Consider the following 21,765-nt stretch of genomic DNA (forward strand, 5'->3'; position numbering starts at 1 on the left):
AAGGTACCCAGACAGAATCAAACCAGTGAAGTTGCCATTATGGTCTGTGTTTAGACCACTGTGCACTAGGACAGCAATCCTTTTAGTTTGAAGTTTTAACTGGTTATGAAACAGGCTCAGTTTAATCCTGATGCCTCTACATGACCAACATAAGTAAACAAGACCATCAGAGAGAAGACATCGGGTCGAACACCCAGGCTGTAATACTGGGCCCGCTGGAGGGAAGAGAACCAGGACCAGGACCGAGCAGAGCAGACTGTCAGACCCTGCTGTAGTTAAATGAGAGGTTTTCTAAAGGGACTCTGGTGCTCTGAAACACTACCGCTTTACTCCACAGGGACCGCCAAAATCAACACAAAAAGAAAGTTCCTCGTAGTAACTTTAAAGTATATTTTGAGGTCACTTCAGTTTATTGCTAGGACTACACTGGACTGGAACTTTGTTGTAGGTGTTTGAGGTTGACTACTTTTCATCCCAGAGACAAATAATTTTGGTGTGACAGACGAGTTGCTGAGACTAACATGTCTCTACGCCCGTCTCTTCCAGCTGTGCCTTCACACAGTTGAGCTCGCTGACTGACGCGAGCTTCATATTACTGTGACAAGTTATCTGACGAGGTAATAGAAAGTAAGCCTTGTTCATGCTGAGGGGATTCGTAGCTAAGCAGCTTATCGCCTGTTTCTGTGGCATGAAGCAGCTCAGATGTAAAGTTACCCCTCCAACACACACACACACACACACACACACACACACACACACACACACACACACACACACACACACTTTGACACCAGTCCATCACCTTTAACACAGAGCAGAGAGACTTGTATGTAACATCACTTTGGGACAGAACAGTCATAGTGATGTTGGCTTCTGAGGCTTTTCCACCATTAAAACAATAAAGTTATACTGAAATCCAAAATATTCTAGGCAGGTTTAACGCGAAAAAGATTAATGTAATACACAAACCTTAGTTACAGGTCATGTTTGAGGTAACAGGACAATTTAAATAAGATTATGAATTGTAGTTGAGGCACACACGTTTCCCCTGCAGTGGCACAAAACCCTCACCACATTACAGGTAACCAACAGGCAGGACCAGCATGTGAGACACCGACAGTACTTTGAGCCCTTAAGGAAAGGCTTCAGGTAGAGTTTGACTGTTATAAACGAAACAGCGGAGTGGTTATTGTTAGTCACCTGGTATTGCTGGTAGTTGTACAGGTTGCCATAGTAGGCGGGGTAGCGTGACGGCTGGTAGAAGTTGTAATAGGAAGTCTCCAGCAGCAGGTCTGACGATCCCTCGCTGTGAGCCCGGGCACCAGCTGACGGGCTGGTAGACAAAGCTGAGCGGCTGCCTGGACAAAAACAACACAAACACACACACACACACACACACACACACACACAGAAAGAAAACAAATAAGACACCCGAGATCAATTCAGAGGCTGAAGTGTGACGTTTGTGGCTGGATTTTAGATCATTTTAGATCATCATCCACGAAATATGGATTTGAGGATTACGTGCATGCATTCATGTACTAATTATAGTTCGTAACTTGGATTAATAATGTGTCTATTTGTAAAACTATGAATTATGCACCCAACACCAGAGCTCAAACTGACTTTTAGGTATTTCCTGATACTATTCGTTAAACAGGAAAAGAAGACTTGAACTTCTCTGGTTGTCCCATCACAGCTCAAATCGCTATCAACAGCACCATCTGCAGGTGGGAGGTGTTTTTTGACGTCAAAATTAGCAGACCTACCACAGCACACCGTCACAAGACAGGAATGTGGGTTGCCCTCTCAGGTCGAGTATTACCATCATCATCATCATCATCATCCAATTGCTCATTATCCGTTGTTCTTTCCTTATCAACAAGGCCACATTCTTCTCAGGCAGACCCTGATCCTTCGCTCTTACACAATGAAGACACTGTGTGCACCACCGACGCCAAAGATAATGACATTTGTTGTCCCTGTTCTGCTTCTTGTCATCACCGAGTCGCAGAGTGCTCGACTCCTTTTTCCAGCTCGGTCTTTTCCTCTCTGTTGCCAAGCCAGAGACTTAAAGTTCACTCTCACATGAACACAAAGCAGAAGACATGAGCAGCCTTGACCACAGTCATATTCCACCTCCTAACGTTTGCTATCAGGCCGACACGGAACACCATATCTGTGTCTGCCCCAAGGGGCCCTTTCATGCTGCTGCCACCAAAATCAAATTTGATTCTTACTGATTTTCCCATGAAAAGATCTCTTATTGATGACATCTTTAAAAGTACTCTTGTCTTAATGACTTTTTGGTGTTTTACAATAATAGTGGACTAAACAGACACTAAAAAAAACCAACACTTTTTTAAACTGCTTTCTAGGTACTTTCTAGGCAATTTATAATAATAATAATAATAATAATAACTTTATTTATATAGCACAGAGTTTACAAAGTGCTTTGACAGACAAAGCAGCAAAAGCAAGGCAATAATAACAGTAACAGAAAGCTCAGTGAGACAGTTGATACAATAAAAATAAAATAAATAAAATAAATAAAATAAATAAAATAAATCAACAAATAAAAATAAAACAATGCAGTCATTGACATCCCGGAGATGAGAAACAGTAAAAAATAAATAATGTGATTTCCACAACCATCTATAGAAAGCCAACTGACAATCTTCTGAAGTTTCAAACTTATCATCCAACTCCTTTTAAGATTGTCGAATAGACACTTTTCTGGATTTAGGAGAATTTGTAGTTCATAAAGAGATTTCACCCAACTAATGTGAAATCATGCATGGATAAGGAGGATGCGTCATCCATGTCTTAGGTCAGCCGGGTTTTTCAACGAGAACAGAAAAGGAGATATTCATCAAACCACATTTTGCGAAATGCTTTTTAACATCATACAACAAATTCACTCAAGCCATAAAATACACAATTCATTAACACGATTTTGTGACTATCCACCACTGTCAATTTAAGACAGATGCACTTATTTAAAGGTCCTTCTCGTATGTATGTCTAGAAGGGATATCTTCTTTATTAACGGGAGTTTCCCATGCTCAGCGTGCAAAAACACGGTGCGTACTGATCATCAGTACGCATATTCATAATGAATTAGTTTGACATGTGGGGAAATCTGACGGATTAGTAAATCTAATGTGTTTAACTAGTTTCCACCTTCTTATAACTCTGGATGTTTCATTGATTACTATGTAGCTGATTGCCTCACAAGATGAGATGTCAATTACCTTAAAGATGATCACCTGTGTGTTTGTTATTTGAGGGAACGCTCACACACAACCACACACACACACACACACACACACACACACACACACACAGACACACACACAAACACACACACACACACACACACACGCCTTTGCAATTGGTTGAGGTTGTGACTTCGCCAGTCAAAGTTCTCCAGAGTTGAACGCTGCGTGATGCGAAGATGCAAATTTCATGAGTGTGTGACCACGATGAGAATGTTTAGTCTCCGGTAAATAAAGTGACTTCCTGTCTTTGACCGCAACCTTCCTGTCATCATTATAATTATTATAATATCAACATAACAAGGAAACTCTACATGAAGTATAGAGTCATCATCTACGTAACTCAACGCAACTTAACGGTTTCACAAACTTGGTCAGTGAGCAACTTTTTGACACAGTTGTAGAAAATCTATTCAAAAAAGGGAATATTTGGGTTTACAGTTAGGGCTGTAACTAATGATTATTTTTCATTATAATTAATGTGCCCATTCATTTCTAAATTAATTTGATTATTCATTGGTCATGAAAGTTCTTGTTTTGTTACCGCCAACACGCTAAAATATTGATTTTATAATCACATACCAATAAGGCAAATGGTCACAATTGAGATGTTGAAACTAATCCCTCAAACAATAAGTACATTGTTGAAATAATTCCTGGTTATTTTCTTTTAATCTACTAATTGATTAATGAACAAATTGTCCCACTTTTACGTCTAATTGTTTTTAGTTTAGTTGTTTTTTTGGGAATGGGTGGATGATATCCGCGCAAGTCTACTATCTTTAATCAATATTAAAGAAATCTGTGATATCTTAAGGCTTTTAGATAAAAATGTGACTTAATAATGGATTATTGTGCATCTATATAGGCCATGTGATAACAACCCCTCATCACCACTGAGTGGCAAAACAAACTCACTATTGTTGCTATATGAATAGTGGAAAGGTTTGTAAAAACATTTAGATTTTAGTACATTTGATTCAGAAAACTGTGTATTGTTAGTTGCACACACCCATAGAAAGTATCTCTTCATATTGCTTTTCTATTTTTTAGGTTTCAATATAGAATTATCTGTGTAGGCTTTCTAAATCTGTCGACTAAACTGCAAAAATGGCTTCATACAACTTCAGCTGTTTGCATGCTGAATATTGGATGTGAATGTCAGTTAATATTGTAACCAAACGTTCCAGAGCTGTAGTTTGGACACAATGCCTCACCTGTGCGGCTGTATAATCAGCTATCGGCTACATTAGTAGTGTGACAGTGTAAACGATAACTCACCTGTGACAGCAAGAGAAGGAGTTGGTGAAGGAGCTCCTCCCTCCTCAGAGAACAAGCAATCTGCTGCAGCTTCATTCTTCACATTCACCTCAGAACCGGACAGAGCCACCGGACTACAAATCCCAAGCTCCTCTTCCTGAGCCTGCTGCCGTCTCAGGGCGACCTGGAGTGGAGGAGAGGAAATAAAAACAAAACATTACCGGGATCTACTTATACATATATATATATATACTTATACAAACATACATAAATAGTAAGTGATTGTGATACTTTATTCTTCTCTCATGAATATGGAATTTGTCGTGTAATATCCTTGTCTTTAGCCACTAGTTTTTATAAATGTGTTGTAATTCTTAATGTTTATTGTTTTCTAAATACAAAACAAATCAGTTTATTAAACGGGTAAGACTGAAGTCCTATTTATGTTGTTGTTACTGCTGTTTGATTAATTATAAATTAAATCTTTTTGGGTGTTGGTGTATTAATTGGACATTAAAAGTAATTTTAATGTCTAACATTGGTCACAGGGAAATTAAATTTTTGTACACTAAATGCTTAATTAATTAAGAAAAAACGGCAGATAAGAGCCTCAGTTGGATGTTTTAAATTGTATAAATAGTTTTACTTAATCACAAAACACAGCTATCAAAAATGGCGTTGAAAAAAACAACCAAAAATGTTACATCAAAGCTACACACACATATATATATATATATATATATATATATATATAGCATAACTTTTAATCAATATATGTGTATCAACTGTCTGCAGTAGGTAACAAGTGTAACAATATACTCATGAAACATTTCAGAAAATTAGGTGCTAGGTTTAAGGTGCTGTAAATGTGACAGTTTAAGGCACCTTATACCATTAAGCTAATGTGTGTTTTAAGCTAGCTAGGTTGACACTTTAAGTGACTTTGTTGGTACACAAATTAAATAAATTAAATAATACAAACATACATCAAAATGTTAACTAAAACAATTACGTGTTGTATTTCCCGTTTCACACCGTAGAAACAACTTGTTTTTACGTCAAATCTTCACGTTTAAAAGCTTAACTTTCAGCTCGGCTCAAGCTAACGTTAGCCGCGCGCGCGCTAATCGTTTAAAAAAATAAAAAACAACGGTTACCTGGGCCGCCATCACTCTCTGCCTCTCTGCTATCAGTTTACATTTGGGACACTGGCAGTCCCTCCAGTTGCAGAAGCGCTTGTGGCCCTTCAGAGGAGACACGTAGCCGTGGTTCCTACAGCGGGAGCACTTGGGCATCCTCGGGGGTTTCTCGTGGCCTTTGGACGGGGACAGAGATCCGGGGCACTCCGGCACCTGCTTGCTCTGCTTGTCCGTGCTCATGGCCGCTGGAAATAAACAATTTGTATTTGTGTCGTTGTTGAACAACGACACAAAATAAATCTGGTGCTAACTGGTAAACCTATACCCAGGAGCAGACAGACTTTACGCCGTGTACTGGTGCCAGGCCTCCGGCTATAAGGTCACCGTTTCTCCCCGCCCATGCTGCTGTGACCGGTGGGAGGAAACAAGCTGGTTGCGGGGGAGAAAACTGGCAGGACAGTTGGCATCAGTCACGCTGCACTCTGATGTGTTTGGTCCTTTTTCACTCTTCAATTTATTAGTAAAAATACAATTAATATTACACCCCAAGTCTTCAAATCATTCAATCAGCTTTATTGGACATGTATGCGTACACATTGCTCTCAACGTACATACATGGAATATACAAATGAACAAGAAAAATACAAAAACAAGGACATTAAAGACAACAAAGTAGAACAGAGAAACTAAGCTTAAACATTAAACATTTAACTACTATGTACAATATAAATATATATCGAAGAATATATATGAACATAAGAGCAACAACAATGACAATGGATAACACCATTACATTGTTGTTGTTTGTTTGTTTAAATCTGTGCACTATTGTTTAGTTAGTTGATTTTAATATTATATATATATATATATATTTTATTGCATATATTGTGCATTTTTATATTTTAAATTTTTATTTTGAATATATTTACTTGTTTTTATTGTATATATTGTGCATTTTTGTATTTGTATTTCTTATTTTTTATATTTTTTACTCTGTTGTTTTTATTGCTTTACCTGTACCATAAATGCTGCTGTATAGCAAAAAAAATTCCCCTTGCAGGATTAATAAAGTAACTATCTAAGTATGCATCTATCTATCTATCTATCTATCTATCTATCTATCTATCTATCTATCTATCTAGCTGTCTGTCTGTCTGTCTGTCTGTCTGTCTGCCTGTCTGTCTGTCTGTCTCCCTGCCTGTCTGTCTGTCTATCTAGCTGTCTGTCTGTCTGTCTGTCTGTCTGTCTGTCTGCCTGTCTGTCTGCCTGTCTGTCTGTCTGTCTGTCTCCCTGCCTGTCTGTCTGTCTGTCTGCCTGTCTGTCTATCTGCCTGTCTGTCTGCCTGTCTGTCTATTTATCTATCTGTCTATCATTGTCAACTTCTGCATGTGTAACCCCAGAGGTGGAAGAAGTACCTCAGTGTGTAGAAATACTTTGTTGCAAGTAAAAGTCATGCATTCAAATTTGTACCAAAGTAGGTTAAAAGAACAAAAGTAGCTTACTTAGTAACCTTTTTTTTGACAGCCATCCAAAGACAAGTCAGAGATTAATAATGCAAAACCTGCCAAAAAAAAAAATCAGAACTAAGAGCGTTAATCAGTCTTTGTTGCTGATGTTTGCAGATTTTAGAAGAATCCTCAACATGTTGTTTCTTACGGGGTCTAAGGTGATCCAGGGAGGTTTGAAAGGTGTTCATGATGTACTGATAAATCGTTAAAGATCCCATTAAATTACCATTTATATGGCTGAAATACATTGCAGATAAAGTCGAATGTAACTGTATAGCTACTGAGACACATTGCCAAAATGATGTTTGTTTGACTGATTTGCAGTTGAATTACATTGTTGCTGATTAGTTCCCCCAATTAACACATCAGTACACCTCCCTCCAGCAGCTTATATTAAGTCTATGGTGCTCACTTTATAACAGCCAGAGGCATCATTGTGATATTTCCCCCCTGGACTTGTAGTTATGCTGTAATATCTGAATATCATCCCACTTTAATGTATTTACTGTAGCTCTTTTTTCTCTTCATGAATATGCTGCGTGGTGAATTAATACTCTCGCTTATTAATTTACAAGGCTTGACTGAGCAGGAAGTGAATTAACCTCCACACTGTTCACTCAGTCAGCCGAGTGGATTTATAGGCAGGGAGTGAAGTGAGGTGAAACACACACACACACACACACACACACACACACACACACACACACACACACACACACACACACACACACACGGGCACCCAATTCAAATGAAAAGTTACCAATTAAAAAGCCGGCATTTAAACAGCGCTGAATAAATAACTGCTACACTTCATTGGTTGAGGGTGCTGGTGCTACAACATTGAGTTTAATTGCCTCTACAGCACATGGCAATAATGATAAGATTATAACGCAGTAATGAACACATTTAACCTTTATATTATTATTATTATGACAGAGCCATCCAGCAGCAGCAGCAGCAGCAGTCAGGTCAGTGTCCACAAAAGAAAAGCTGAGCAGCTGACTTAATGACATGAAGAGGAAAATGTACACAAAATCATGCAATACTGGCTCATACCACCCGAGGGAGCCACTGAGTTGGAAACTAAAAGTCTAATAATAAAAAAGCATAACATAATAGTGTGACAGTGACAGATGTAATGCTTGAACAGATGAATGTTATGTTACCTATTTTGTGGAAAACAAATAAGCAGAGATTCCGTATCTCTGCTGTCAAAACTGTCAATACACACAACAAATGAATGAGTTTACCTACACACATTTAACCTGTAGCCTGTGAAACATTCATGTTTTTGTGTGTTTGTTGGAGTGAAATTCAGTATTTATTATGGTATTATTGTGTTTTGTTTTATCTCGTTTTAATTGTGTTTATGTTTGGGATTTTATTTACTTTTATTATTTGTAATTGCACAGTACTTTTTAACTCTGTTTTAGAATACACATTATTGTTACTTATTTTTTGTTATTAGTATTATTCATTTTAATATTTCTATTCATTCATTTTATGGTCTAACGGTATGTTGTGATGGCTTTAAACAACAGGGGAAAAAAAATCTGATTTCGAAAATCTTATTAACCAGAGCATATTAGTAATTTTAAACTAGCAATAAAACATTAGAATACTCACCATACCTATAACACATATTCGTGTTATGTATAGTATGAATCCGTAACGATCACATTTTTATCCTCTTGAACTACACCACGTGAAGAAGTAAATTTTCCGAGGAGTCCATGAATGCAGCATTGCCTAGCGACAGACCAACTTGCTCCTCGTGCCACGATGCCCAAAAAGAAGGAAAAGAAAAGTGACGACATGAAACGAGATGAAGTCAAGAAAACACCAAAGAAGGAAAGTCCGTCGACTCCTGCAGATAAAGACAGAGAGAAGGACTTGTATCTGACTCAAATACGATATCTGAACGAGCAGCTGGAGAGGTGACACAAACGCTTCTATATTTTATAATATATATATTTTATATCCAGTTAAAGTTAACTAACTTTAATAGGATTCATGCGACAATGAGTTCATAGTAGTAATTGTGTTGATAACTTTGTTATTGTTCTTCAAAGTTGGATTTAAAAATCAGTTCAGGTCACTTTGGTAGTTAAAGTTAAAGCATGCTCTTTAAAAGTGAATATAAGCTACAGCAGTATTTCAGATATCTAGTCATAACACAGTATAAACAGTGCAAGTACATTCAATAAACACTGTGCAGTAAAGTAGCCTATAAAGTAAGTAAAGTAAAGTACAATGTTGAGGTATTTTCACTTCACTTGAGTATCAGTTTTCTGCTACACTACAATTTAAAGGGAAATATTGTACTTTTTGCTCCACTAATTACATTTATTTAACTTTTCAGATTCCGATTTTATACAAATAAAAGTCATCTATTATTACTTGAGTAAAGGCTCAAACGGTTTAGCATCAAAATATACTTTAAGTACCAGAAGTTAAAGTTTTCATTGTGCAGAAAGGCCGATTTCTCAATAATATATACTTCTGGATTATAATTATTGATGCATTCGTGTGGAGATCATTTCAATGTTGCAGCTGTTTAAAGGTGGAGCTAACTTTAACAACTTTATCTGCTGCATAGCTTTATAATTCCCCCCAAAGATCAATACAGTTTTAACTTAATCTATAAAGTTACATCATCATTTATTTGTTGATTATATTTTGTATCATTAATCTGAATCTGCAAAGTTATTGAAGTCAACAAATACATGGAGAGAAAAAGTAGAATACTTTTATAAAGCAGCAGTAAACGGAAATACTCAAGTACAAGTACCTCAAAATTGTACTCAAGTAGAGTACCTGAGTAAATGTATATAGTTGTAAGAATCACTAAAGATGTTGTCCTGAACCGTCGGGCCTCCGTGACCCTCTTCCTCCTCCAGGTACCAGCTGAAATGCGACCAACACGAGAGGCAGAAGAAGGACTTCAGCTCTCAGTACAGCTCTCTGGAGAAGGAGAAGAAGGACATCGTGGACTTTCTGAAGCGCTCCGTGCTGGAAAAGGAGGCCGAGGCCGACGAGCTGACGGAGCAGCTGGAGAGTCAGCGGCAGGCTGCCGGCGAGGAGAGAGAGGCTCTGCTGCTGCAGCTCGGTCAGTTGAGGAAAGAGCTTCAAGGCCGGATCGAAGGAGTCAACGCAGGAAACAGGACGCTTGGTGAGACTGAATGTCTCTGCGGGTGGTGAAGATGGTTTTGAGATGGGAACTTTTCTGGGGCTTTGATGTTTTTTTGTCCACATAAAACTGAGACATAATCATTTAATTGAGAAAATAATACCGGCATCACAGGAGGAATGTTTTTTTCTCACAGCATGAACAGTTTGGATACCTGGACACTGCATTTGACACAACTTGGATGCAGAAACAAACTCACTGGTTGACTTAACCCTCCACCAAGGTTTAACCTCTCCTCTCCTCTCCTCTCCTCTCCTCTCCTCTCCTCTCCTCTCCTCTCCTCTCTCCTCCTCCAAGCGGCAAGGCTGGCTAGTCTGGAGGAGTTTCAGAAGCAGAAGGAGCAGCTGACGTCCAACATGGAGTCTCTGGAGAAGCAGCTGGTCAGTCAGGAGGAGCAACACAAAGCTGCCATCCACAACCTGGAGATGAAAGCACTGCTGGACAAGAAGAGGTTGCTATTCAAGCTTATCCTAGCTATAAGAAAATTCAAATATAATGTGTGGTAAAAAGCTGTTACGTACAGGGCTCATATTAAAAAATTAAAAAATGTCTCATTATCTCCCAAAAGCCTGCAGAATTATTAAAATACTACGCCTACATTTTTTGACCCCAAAGGTTGGAGAAGGAGATGGAGAGCCACGTGGCGACCATGGCGGCGGAGGTGCAGCACCTGGTGGACCAGAAGGTCCCGGAGACGACCAGGTCGGCCCTCCAGGAGAACACGGAGGTCAAGGCTCGGATCGGCCAGCTGTCGGAGCAGACTCTGTCCCTGATGGGGGAGAACTCGGCCCTGCGGGACCGCAAGATTCGGCTCAGCGTGGATGTGGACATCCTGGAGCAAATGCTCAGCGAGACGTCCCGCAAGAGCTGCGTCCGCAAGAAGGTAAGAAGGGTACCGGGAGTGAGGGGGGGGTCGGATTCAGTGGGGCGTTGCAGGTTTAGGATAGATGTAAACTCAAATGGGGTTTTCACGCGGGATGTCTTCCCTCCATCAGGTGGCGGAGCAGCTTACAGAGAAGTGTCGGCAGCTGCAGGCGGAGCTCAAAGACTGGAAGCAAGAACTGGAGCAGCTTCAGACCAAACACACGGGAGTCCTGGCTGAGATGGAGGCCCTCAGGTCCAGGTTTACTCCGTCTCTACGGTCCACATACCGGTCCCGTTCATTTCAGTGACAAGAGCAGTTAACAAGAACGTCCCAATCTGCTTCACAGACTTTAACACATTTCCAAAATATAAGTTTCTGGACAAAACAAAAACCAAACTCTGTCACAAAGGAAAGATTAGAACATACAGTCACACTCTTTACTAAAAGGACTAATTTCTGTTAATTGAACGCAGCTGACTGAAGCTCTGGTGACACTAAAAACATAAACTATAAACGGTAATTTAGTGTAATCGCTGGCCTTTTTAAGTGTTGACAGAAGAATAAAATACTTTAAAAAGCAAGAAAGGTATTAGATAAAGCAAAGGTTTTTCAAAGGTTTTTTTATTCAACTTGTTTAAGCGCCCTTAAGTACTTTGAAAGTACTCTATAAATAAAATGCAGTGAAATTAGAAATACATGTAGCAGCAACATAGCTGTAAACTTAGCTGTCAGGGACCTAAAGCACCCAAAGGTCAAGCTTCAATCTGAGCTTCTAACAGTGACATTCCATGTTTGGTGAATATTAATGGGACGCAAGTCAGAGTTTAGCAGTGTGAGTGGGAGACTTAAACCAGTAACCAGTAACCAGAAGACGGAGGCTTCACTCATGGTACACAAAGTAAATACATGGTTTGAGACACATCAGTCGTGAGAACGGACGCGATTCACTTTGAACGTCATGAAGCCGGTTCACGCCTGAATACGGCCTCACTGTATTGTTTTCAGACGGGAACGGGCCTCGCTGTCCGAGCGGTGCACTAAAAACAGAGCGCAGGTGAGCCGGCTGGAGGCGGAGCTACAGGAGGAGAGGAGGAGGAGGAGCAGGATGAAGAGCGTCATGCAGAAAGCTGCCGTGGCTCTCAGACAAGCCCTGATGGTAAAACTAAACAAACATCAGGAACATCTGGGCACTCAAGTGAAAGTGGTCAGTTATCTCGGCAGACTTTTATAAAAATATTGTGGTTTAAGATTCTAATCAATGATATTTTTTGTTTTACTGTCCTATCCATGAGGACATGATGTCCTCTTTTGTAAAATGACCTCCATTTATGTTGATTTCTTTTAGCCTTGCAGATATTTATGTTGCATATATCTGAGAAGAATCATTTGAAATTAAACCAAATGTGACTGAAACGATAGAATTGTCACGATAAAGCTTAAGATCGTCATCGCTCACCTGGACTCTGTTCCCTGCAGGATGCACCTACAGAGCAGCAGGAGGAGGGGGGGGACTCTGCCGTGCAGTGGAAGCAGCTGATGGAGCAGCTGCTGGTGGTTCTGGACCGGCCCACACTCACCAGCTCCACCGCTGAGAGCGACCGGCTGGATGAGCTGCAGACCTCCGGGTAACTGGGTGATATCCGTTGTTGTGGAACCACCATTATTTAGCTTTTTCTGAAGGCCTGTGAGTGGCTCTTCTGTGAGACTATCGTATCAGTTACTATATCACAACAGGACAATTCTGTTAAATGTGTCGTTTCTGTCATATTCAGCAGAGTGAAAGCAAACTGCTGCTTTGTTACCGTCATCCTGTGTCTTTACAGAGGAGGGAGTCTGAATCCGGCTCTGAGTTTTCAGTTCGAGCTGGCCCGCTACAGACCGGGCGATCTCGGCCTCGTACCCCGTCCCGCGCTGAGACACAAACCCATCGCCTGCAGGACGGGAGCAGCCGGGTCCAGCAGCACCCATGTGCCCCTGCTCAGGTCTGTTCACCTGCTTCAGGAGCAACGTTTGTAGAAACAGGAAATTATACTTCAAAAACGTTTAACAGGCTCTGGTGGAAAGTGTTGAATCTAGGATTCCTTTTACAAAGAAAATATAAATTTCACCTTATTTCAGATTAATGGCATCCATCATTTAGATTTATACAGGCTTCATTCACTAACTGTCAGATTTTTTACTGTTGTTGCTCTTTCCATCCTCTCAGGAAGCCGTCCAGTCAGAAAACAGCCGGCTCCTTTAATCAGGGTTCAGCCGTCAGACTTCTGACCTCCACAAACTCGTTCACTAAACCCAAATAAGACGAACACAACTCACTTCCTATTCATGTAGGAGGAAACTCTCTGGATCTCCGATCTGTTTAAACGTCGTCTCCGTCTACCTTCTGTCCTTTGCCAAATAATCAAATATTTATTGCGTTATAAATTACTTTTAAGTGCCACACATTACAAATAACGATTAGTAAAATACACAGCAGCGGTTCGTCTCATAATGTGATGAGCAACCAACAGCGTCGCAAGAAGTATTCTGATATTTTACTGAAGTAAAAGTAGCAACACCACAGTACAGAAATACTCCGACACAAGTAAAAGTCCTGCATTCAAAACTGTACTACTCAAGTACAGAAGTACTGACGCCAAGTACCAAAAGTACTCATTATGCAGAATGGCCCATTACAGAATCATATACATTATATTACTGGATTAGAATGATTGATGCAGTCATGGATTAATGTGTTCTTCACTTTAATGTTGAAGCTGTTAAAAGTGGAGCCGATTTTAATTACTTTATATACTGATGGGATGCTTGTAAATCCCCCCCCCCCCGCCCCCGGAGATCAATAAAGTTTTATCTAACTTATGTTTTATTAATCTGAATCTGCAAAGGAACTCAAGTTGTGCCATAACATTGGCTCACAGGAAAAGTTTTTTAAAAACTGCTGTTATGAATGTGGGTGAAATGTTTCTGGTCAACACTTACAGAAGAATATACACGTTATATGTACTTATATACAATATGTATGTTTTCCTGTAGTCTAAGAACATAATTTAAGATGCGTTGAATGTTTCTGCACCCTTTTCATTCATTTTTAGAGCATTTTGTGAAATGTTAAAACACTTGGTCTCATTGTCTACAATAAAATATTTTGGAGTGGAAACAAATCTATTGAACAGCCTCTTTTCTTCTGCTAAACAGAGAACCAGGTAGAAACCGACAGACTGAAAATGTGAGATAAAACATGGTGGCAGTTTAATGTCCCTTAATTAAAAGTGTTCAACGTTTCCTCATCACAGACGTGTGGATCGCCAATGAAGCCCAGACACTGATCTGTATTCTTTAATTACTGTTTATTGTTATATGGCCAAGTCTCAGGCACTTCACTTCTCATTGGAGGATGAAAGTCAGTACCTTGATACTAGAGGAGGACAGACAGCTTATATTACACATGAGAGACAGACAGGAAGAGAATGGACACAAAAAAAAAAGAGAGAATAACTAAACTAATGACCACCGTATGTACAATGAAATACATATATCTGCATTAAAAACTATACTTTGATAAATATATAACTTCATGGGTCGTTAAGTAGTAATAGGAAATATTCAAAATACTGTGATTCTTCTCTTTAAATAGATACAAAGGATTCGTATAAAAGTACAATTTCTCCAGTTCTAGGTAGCGTGTATTCGTCGGTGCGTTCATCCACATGAGTTGTACATGTGCATGTACACACGAGTTGTACATGTACATGTACACACGAGTTGTACTGCAGAGAGCTGGGCGCACACATGTGAGGCCGGGATGTCGAGGCGAGCGATATATACAGGAAGTACTTCCTCTAACATGCGGGTGGGTTATTCTCCATCTGTCTCTACTCTGATGCCAACCGAGAAGAAAAAATAATCACAAATGTTTTGGTGCTCTTGAATGATCAACATTGAGCTTTAGACATTTCAAATAAAAAAAGTTGTCAAATTGAAGAAAAAAAAAAAATTAAGGAAAAGGACAAAAAAAAAAAAAAGAAACAAAAAATGTATTTAGTAGTGTAATCTGTGTTGGTTTGCTGATTGTTATCTGACGGGACTGGAGGCACCAGCTGGTTACATTCATACTCAAAAGGGCACTTTGGGCTCTCAGTGTGCATATATATATATATATATATATATATATATATATATATATATATATATATATATATATATATATATATATATATATATATATATATATATATATATATATATATATTTCCAGGAATCTCATTGGTTGGCTGGTGCGTGGGATCAAGTCCCCATCCAGCTGTGGGTAAGGCGTCGTTCAGCGTGAACCAATAGCAGCGCAGGGTTTGTGGGGAGAGGCGGGGCCTCTAATCAAACATGCTCCTCCGAGTGGGACTCGGTGACGTCTTTCTGCCGAGTCGAGGTGTCCCCTGGAAGACAAACACACGAGTGTAAACGAGACGCGTGAACAGACGTGAAACTAGAAGAACAGGGTGCTTTAAAGGGACGAGGACGTACAGGAGACTGGGCTTTGGAGAAGTTGACGTGTGCGTAAAGCAACACGGCAATGTCCTTGTGTCCTGCTTCCAGAGCGATGGACAGGGCGTTACTCTCATCCTGGAGGAGACAAGGACAAAGGGGACAAGGGGAAGAAACAAGGAATAAAAGATCAGTCACACAAACTAAACAGTTTATCGGCAGTGATCAGCACAGTATATGTGAGATAAAGTTAAGGCAGAATGAGTAGGACTTTATAAAATAATCCTAATCAATCATCACTTATGACCCACTAGAAGTGTGTGGCTTTGTTCGTTTCTGCACATCCGTCTGCATTTTGTCATTTTGCTGTGTTTGGGGGACGTTTTTGAGCGTCAGATGGTCAGTACGCATCCAAGAGGAAGCTAAGAAAATGGCGGACACAGCGCCGAAAAACCCCCAAATATAATATGGGGAAAGTAGCAGAGAAAGCTCTTTACGAAACGAGAGAAAGTCTGTGGTTGGCGTTGAAAATCCTTCTCATTGAGCCTTAAAAGTTCTGAATAAAACATTAACTTTTATAGCAGAAAGTAGTTTACCTGCCATGAACACTACAGTTCTAATTTATGAACAATGGAACTACATAAAGTGCACTATATAGTATAAAAAAAGGTTTAGTGACAAACCCTATTCACTGTTAAATCTACCATTACCACTTTAATATAATAAATATGATAATCACAATTAGCACTGAATTATTAACACAAGAAAATTCAAAGCAAACGTCGTCAGACACTTGACAGAGTTCTTGAACTTATAACACAATTTCTACAATCAATAATGGAGACAAAAAAAGGCAAGAAACTATTCACTGTTCAACAACTACACGAACAATGACCACACTTTAAAATGACTTCGTAGAAATAGAATTAAAACTCTCAAGTAAACTTCCTGTTCTCAGCTACTCACGCTGTCGCTCAGCGTGGCGTCACATCCGGGTTGAGCCAGCAGCAGCTTGACGATCTCCACGTGTCCGTGTTCGCTGGCGCACATCAGCGCCGTGGAGCCCTCGTCGTCCTGGACGTTGACGTCGGCCCCGTGAGCCAGCAGGGCCCGAACCATGTCCATCCGGCCGTGACTCACCGCCAGCATCAGGCCCGTCTGACCGGCCTGACGGGGGGGAGAACAAAGAGGTTCTGTTAACGCCTTCAACTGGCTTGTTTAAGGACGAGGACCAACGGAGAAAGATCGATAATGAGGTTTATTAAAGTAGAATACGAAGAGAGGTAAAGAGCGATTTAAGCAACGTTTCGTGGAACCGAGCTTTAAAATCTTCTCCCTCTTCATCACAGACCTGAACTAAAAAGAAAACATATTTGCCTACTGTAAATATGAACAAGTAAACATCTAACGTGTTCTTCAGTGTTACACAAAGTCTGTATAACTTTAATAAAATCCAAACAGTTACCTTCTTTTACCACTTGGTGTCACCAAAGATCTACTTTTGGTTCTTCTGAAATCAAACATTCTGATTAAATCTTTTGCAGTTAAACTCTCAACTGGGACTCTTGTGCGTCATCTGGTTTACTTCGGATTCATGAATGAAACTCAAAAATAACCTAATTTGAAGCTATTTAAAATACCGTTTATAATTCTGTACGTCAGTCTATTTCTGCCTCTCGTCATCTTCAACCTGCTCGATTCCTAAACAGATCTTTGTCGTCACAACCCTCTTCTCCCGGCTCACTGAACCCTGAACCAGGAGTTTGTGGGCCTGCCTCCGGACCCCTCCCGTCACTGACCTGGCTGGCTCGAGCGTTGACGTCTCCTTTGCTGAAGAGCTCCTCCACAATACGCATGTCCTTGGGCGACTCCACTGCGGCCAGGGCGGCCAGCATGATGGGCGTGTACCCGGCCTTGTTCTGCTGGTTCACGTTACACACATCTGACACACACACACACACACACACACACACACACACACACACACACACACACACACACACACACACACACACACACACACACACACACACACACACACACACACACACACACACACACACACACACACACACCATGTTTAATACTCTGCAGCAGCTCGGGGGAACACGTTTTCAGTGCGGGTGGTCTTTTAAGCATTTGTTTGCACCGACTCGGTCTGTGATCGACTCGTCGCTGCCCGTCAGTCACTCAGCGGCACGGTAACGTACGAGGACGCGTGTCAGGCCTGAGACTCGTCCTGCGACCGGGACATATTGTCTGAACGCATCCTTTTGCACAAGAGACAAGACATCAGAGCCATCAGACGGGGGAGAGCTGTGACGGCCCTGCCCCACTGAGGAAGGGGGGGGGGTCTCAGGAACTGGGAGGACAAAGGCTACAATGGGAGCGGGGGGGTGGATGTGCTGTCACCGAGCACGAGGACACAAAGGGCCGAGGACACAAAAGGCTTTTTGGAGCATTGAGTGGCCGGGACCTCATCACAGTCTATTGAGCCTTCAGGGAGATCTCTGCAGGGCAGCGGTGGAGGAAGTGTTCAGATCCTTCATGTAAGTAAAAGTACTCAGACCACACTGTAAAAACACTCCAGTACAAGTAAAAGTACTCAGACCACACTGTAAAAACACTCCAGTACAAGTAAAAGTACTCAGACCACACTGTAAAAACACTCCAGTACAAGTAAAAGTACTCAGACCACACTGTAAAAACACTCCAGAACAAGTAGAAGTCCTGTATTGAGTGGAAGTCTAATCAGGAAAATTCACTCAAAGTCGAGATGAAGTGAAAAACCTTGTAGGTCATATCGTGCACCAATTTAACAATATGAGCAAAAATAATTACATTTCTTTGGATTTCTATATCAAATCATCTTTTCCTCCTGTAACTAAATATGACACATATCAACAATATTAAGGCATCCATCAATCAATCTGCAACTTTAAGCAATCTTGTGTGATTGGACTATTAAAAAAGTGGGCGGAACTTAGAATGTAGGCGATAAGGAGCTTCGGAGGACTGTGGCTCCTCCTCCTCCTCCTCCCCCTCCCCCTCCCATGTTACTAAAGTTGCAGATTGATTGATGGATGCCTTGACATTGTTGATAAACATCATATTTGGTTTCATCATTTTTATTGGTACTATAATGAACACGGTGACGGACAGTCTGAGCCTTCGTTCTCACAAAAAAAAGCTTTGATTGGAGAATTTTGTAAACCCATAAGATGGTTATGGGTCATTTAAAAGTTACGGTAGAGATGCAGACAGGAAGTGAAGGGGAGACGGAGGAACCACAGACCTCTGTCACACCTTTTACAGACGTACAGTTTACTACTATAAACAGTAAACTATTGATTCTGGGAGTATTTGTGAGACAGAGAGGAGAGAAGAAGTTCAGCCACAGGCCTTTAAGTAACTGAGTCACTGTTGACTTTCTGCTGATATCTTAAAGAGGAAGAGGAAAAGAAGCAGGAGGTGAGAAGTGTGGAGAGTTCAGGACGTCTGATGAGGTTAAGGAAGAAAAACAAAAACCACATCTGCATTTGAAGCAGAACAAAGATAATCTGAGAGTTTCGATGGGATTAGGAAAGCTTTGAAACAGTTCAGAAACGCAGGACAACGGATTCCTTTTCATTTATAAATGAATATAAATAAAACTCTCTCACCTGCATCCAGCAGCTTCTTCACCACCTGGAAGTTGGAGTGCGACACGCTGTAGTGCAGCGCCGTGTTGCCGTTGCCGTCGGCCATGTTGACGATGTGGCGCAGCACGGCCGGCGAGACGGCCCCGAAGGCCCCCAGGTAGTCCTCCAACATGGCCGCCACCGCCGCCTTCTGGCTGGACACGCGAAACCACTCGTGCTGCACCGTGTTGATGCAGGCTCTCTGAGGAGGACGGCTAGCGGTGAGTGTTTGGATGCTCATGCATGTTGAAACTTAACCAAATATCCAACCTTTAAAGACACTTTGTGCAGAATTACATATTTTGTTGGACATTTTATCACCGTTTTAACAGTTATAACAATAGCATTGCACCTTCTTTTAGAACAATACGTCGATTAAATGCAATTTATAGCATTTTAGGATAAAAATAAGATAACCAGAGAAAGTTTTTAGTGCGACACAATAAAAGAAATACAAAATCTTTGCAAAAGAAATATTAAAACACCAGAATGAACCAGTCACCACGTGTGAAGACCAGTCATAATGGATCTCCATGTTAAAGGTTATGTTCATGTAGTATAAAATAAAGTATATTTCAGTATTGAAGGAACACTTTAACCACAAAATGACCATTAATATATAGATTACTCTGCTACCTTGAATTTAAGAAGAAAACTAGTTTTTCTTGCACACCTCTTTTGAGAATAAAGAACAAAAAGAACGGAGAAAAGTCTTCATGAGTTTGCGTAGTAGCGTCGTATACAGATGTTTTGATAAAGTTTTGCTGTTAAAAGTTACTTCAATTCATCAAGACTTTTCTCCGTTTACAGATTCAGAAGTTCAAGGTAACACTGGGGGAGTAACAAATACACAAACGGTCTTTTTGGGGATGAAGAGTGTGAAATCGTTTTAAATCCTCCTCACCAGATCTTTACTGCTCACAGCTTTCGGGTCACTGAGGTGAGATTTGAGAACGTTGCTCGCTGCCAGCATCTTCTCACTGAGCTCATACCTTTATGATTTATAATCAACAGTTATTACATTTAAATAACATTTGCTGCATTTGATTTGCTCTTTATCTGATAATCGATCCATATTACAAATGATTACATCCCACATTAATGTGACAAGAAAAAACAACAACAAAGAAGTATAACTGCAGCTGGCTTCATCAGATCATGAACTAATTATTTTATCATTTTAACTTTAACTGTAGTTAACAGCCACATTCTCAGAAATCAAACCAAAACAAAGAGCCAGTTAAAAAGAAAATACTCAAAAAACACATCTAAACATCATCTTAACACATTCAAATGAAGTTCAGTTAACTCGCTTTAACCCACCTCTCTCTCAACTCCTGCTTCTCTGAACTTTCCTCTTCCTCCTCCTCCTTCTTCTTCCTCTTCACCTCCTCGGCTCCCTCGGGCTGAAACTCCTCCCTGGTGCTCTTTGCCTCCACATTCTTATATTCCTCCACGCTTCCTCCGAACTCCTTCTCCTCATCCTCATCCTCTTCGTCCGACCCCGAGGAGCTGCTGTCCTCCGAGCTGGAGTCGTCGCTTGACGTCGTCTCATACCTGCTTTGCCACAAGGGGGCGACAAAAGCAGAGGAAGCTGAAGACTCAGACGTTTGAACCAGAAAACACAGATTTCATGAGGTTTGGACCGCAGACATGAACATCTGCCTTGTAAAAATGTCAAACGGCACCTTTAACCTCACTTAGGACACTTAAAAACACTAATTCACTACAATATTATTACTTTAAAAACATCCAACAGGCAACTTAAAATGCAAAGTTAAAAGGTAATCTACAGAAATATTCAGGACAGCGATTATAATTATAGATTTTCCGACTCACCCTCCGTTCACCCCGACAAACTGCAGGTTCTTCTTGGTGCCGTTGGAGTCGGGTCGGCCATCTTTCTTCTTCATGATGGACTTCAGGGTGCTCTCGCTGCATGGCTGCCCTGAAGGAGAGAAGAGTGAACATAATTTGGATTTATTATATTTCATATAAACAAAGTTTATTTTAGTTCTAGGTGCGTCTGTGATGAGCTTCATGATGAGGCAACAGCTGCTGACTTAGTCTTACACGTATAATGTGTCTAAAAGATGAACAGAGTTGTTCATGTTTTCTCTGAGAGTGTATCACACATTTTAAACGTCAATATCAAAGTCAATCATGTTCATTTATTTGTAGGAAGCCACAATTAATATTGGATTAACTGTGCAGCTCTGGTGCATACAGTGTGCAAATTGCTGTCAAGTTTCCATCAACTCTTTGCATCTTTTCCTTCTCTTTTCCTGCATTTCGTCTTCTTGCATTTACATTTCTAAACTATAATTCTCTCCCCCTGCATCATTGAAAGTATCCCTTAACAGCAG

General features: G+C 40.5%; 3 protein-coding genes across 5 annotated transcripts in view; 1 reads left to right on the top strand and 2 right to left on the bottom strand.

Moving 5' to 3' along the window:
- The window catches only part of dmrt1 (doublesex and mab-3 related transcription factor 1), a 35,512-nt gene extending 29,471 nt beyond the window's left edge, over positions 1 to 6,041 (bottom strand). For both annotated transcript variants that reach the window (XM_068720827.1, XM_068720826.1), the window contains exons 1-3: positions 5,696 to 6,041; positions 4,560 to 4,722; positions 1,201 to 1,358 (exon numbers count right to left, since the gene is read on the bottom strand). In XM_068720827.1, coding sequence (XP_068576928.1) covers positions 1,201 to 1,358; positions 4,560 to 4,722; positions 5,696 to 5,917 — 543 coding nt within the window. In that variant the 5' untranslated portion in view covers positions 5,918 to 6,041. The remainder of the gene's footprint in view (positions 1 to 1,200; positions 1,359 to 4,559; positions 4,723 to 5,695) is intronic.
- A 2,926-nt stretch (positions 6,042 to 8,967) lies between these two features.
- Positions 8,968 to 14,346, top strand: LOC137879880 (cilia- and flagella-associated protein 157-like). Its single transcript, XM_068720823.1, has 9 exons — positions 8,968 to 9,122; positions 10,086 to 10,357; positions 10,673 to 10,826; positions 10,991 to 11,258; positions 11,371 to 11,492; positions 12,246 to 12,396; positions 12,717 to 12,865; positions 13,064 to 13,222; positions 13,447 to 14,346. The coding sequence occupies exons 1-9, from the start codon at positions 8,968 to 8,970 to the stop codon at positions 13,538 to 13,540; spliced, it is 1,524 nt and encodes a 507-aa protein (XP_068576924.1). The 3' UTR covers positions 13,541 to 14,346.
- Positions 14,347 to 14,570: 224 nt separating this feature from the next.
- The window catches only part of kank1a (KN motif and ankyrin repeat domains 1a), a 51,214-nt gene continuing 44,019 nt past the window's right edge, over positions 14,571 to 21,765 (bottom strand). For both annotated transcript variants that reach the window (XM_068720821.1, XM_068720822.1), the window contains exons 5-12: positions 21,239 to 21,347; positions 20,723 to 20,956; positions 20,304 to 20,391; positions 19,382 to 19,601; positions 17,519 to 17,661; positions 16,686 to 16,886; positions 15,759 to 15,857; positions 14,571 to 15,670 (exon numbers count right to left, since the gene is read on the bottom strand). In XM_068720821.1, coding sequence (XP_068576922.1) covers positions 15,608 to 15,670; positions 15,759 to 15,857; positions 16,686 to 16,886; positions 17,519 to 17,661; positions 19,382 to 19,601; positions 20,304 to 20,391; positions 20,723 to 20,956; positions 21,239 to 21,347 — 1,157 coding nt within the window. In that variant the 3' untranslated portion in view covers positions 14,571 to 15,607. The remainder of the gene's footprint in view (positions 15,671 to 15,758; positions 15,858 to 16,685; positions 16,887 to 17,518; positions 17,662 to 19,381; positions 19,602 to 20,303; positions 20,392 to 20,722; positions 20,957 to 21,238; positions 21,348 to 21,765) is intronic.

Source organism: Cebidichthys violaceus, unplaced genomic scaffold, assembly GCF_023349555.1.
Source record: "Cebidichthys violaceus isolate CVI_PGR_0920_01 unplaced genomic scaffold, fCebVio1.0.p SCAF_26, whole genome shotgun sequence".
Classification (NCBI taxonomy): Eukaryota; Metazoa; Chordata; class Actinopteri; order Perciformes; family Stichaeidae; genus Cebidichthys; species Cebidichthys violaceus.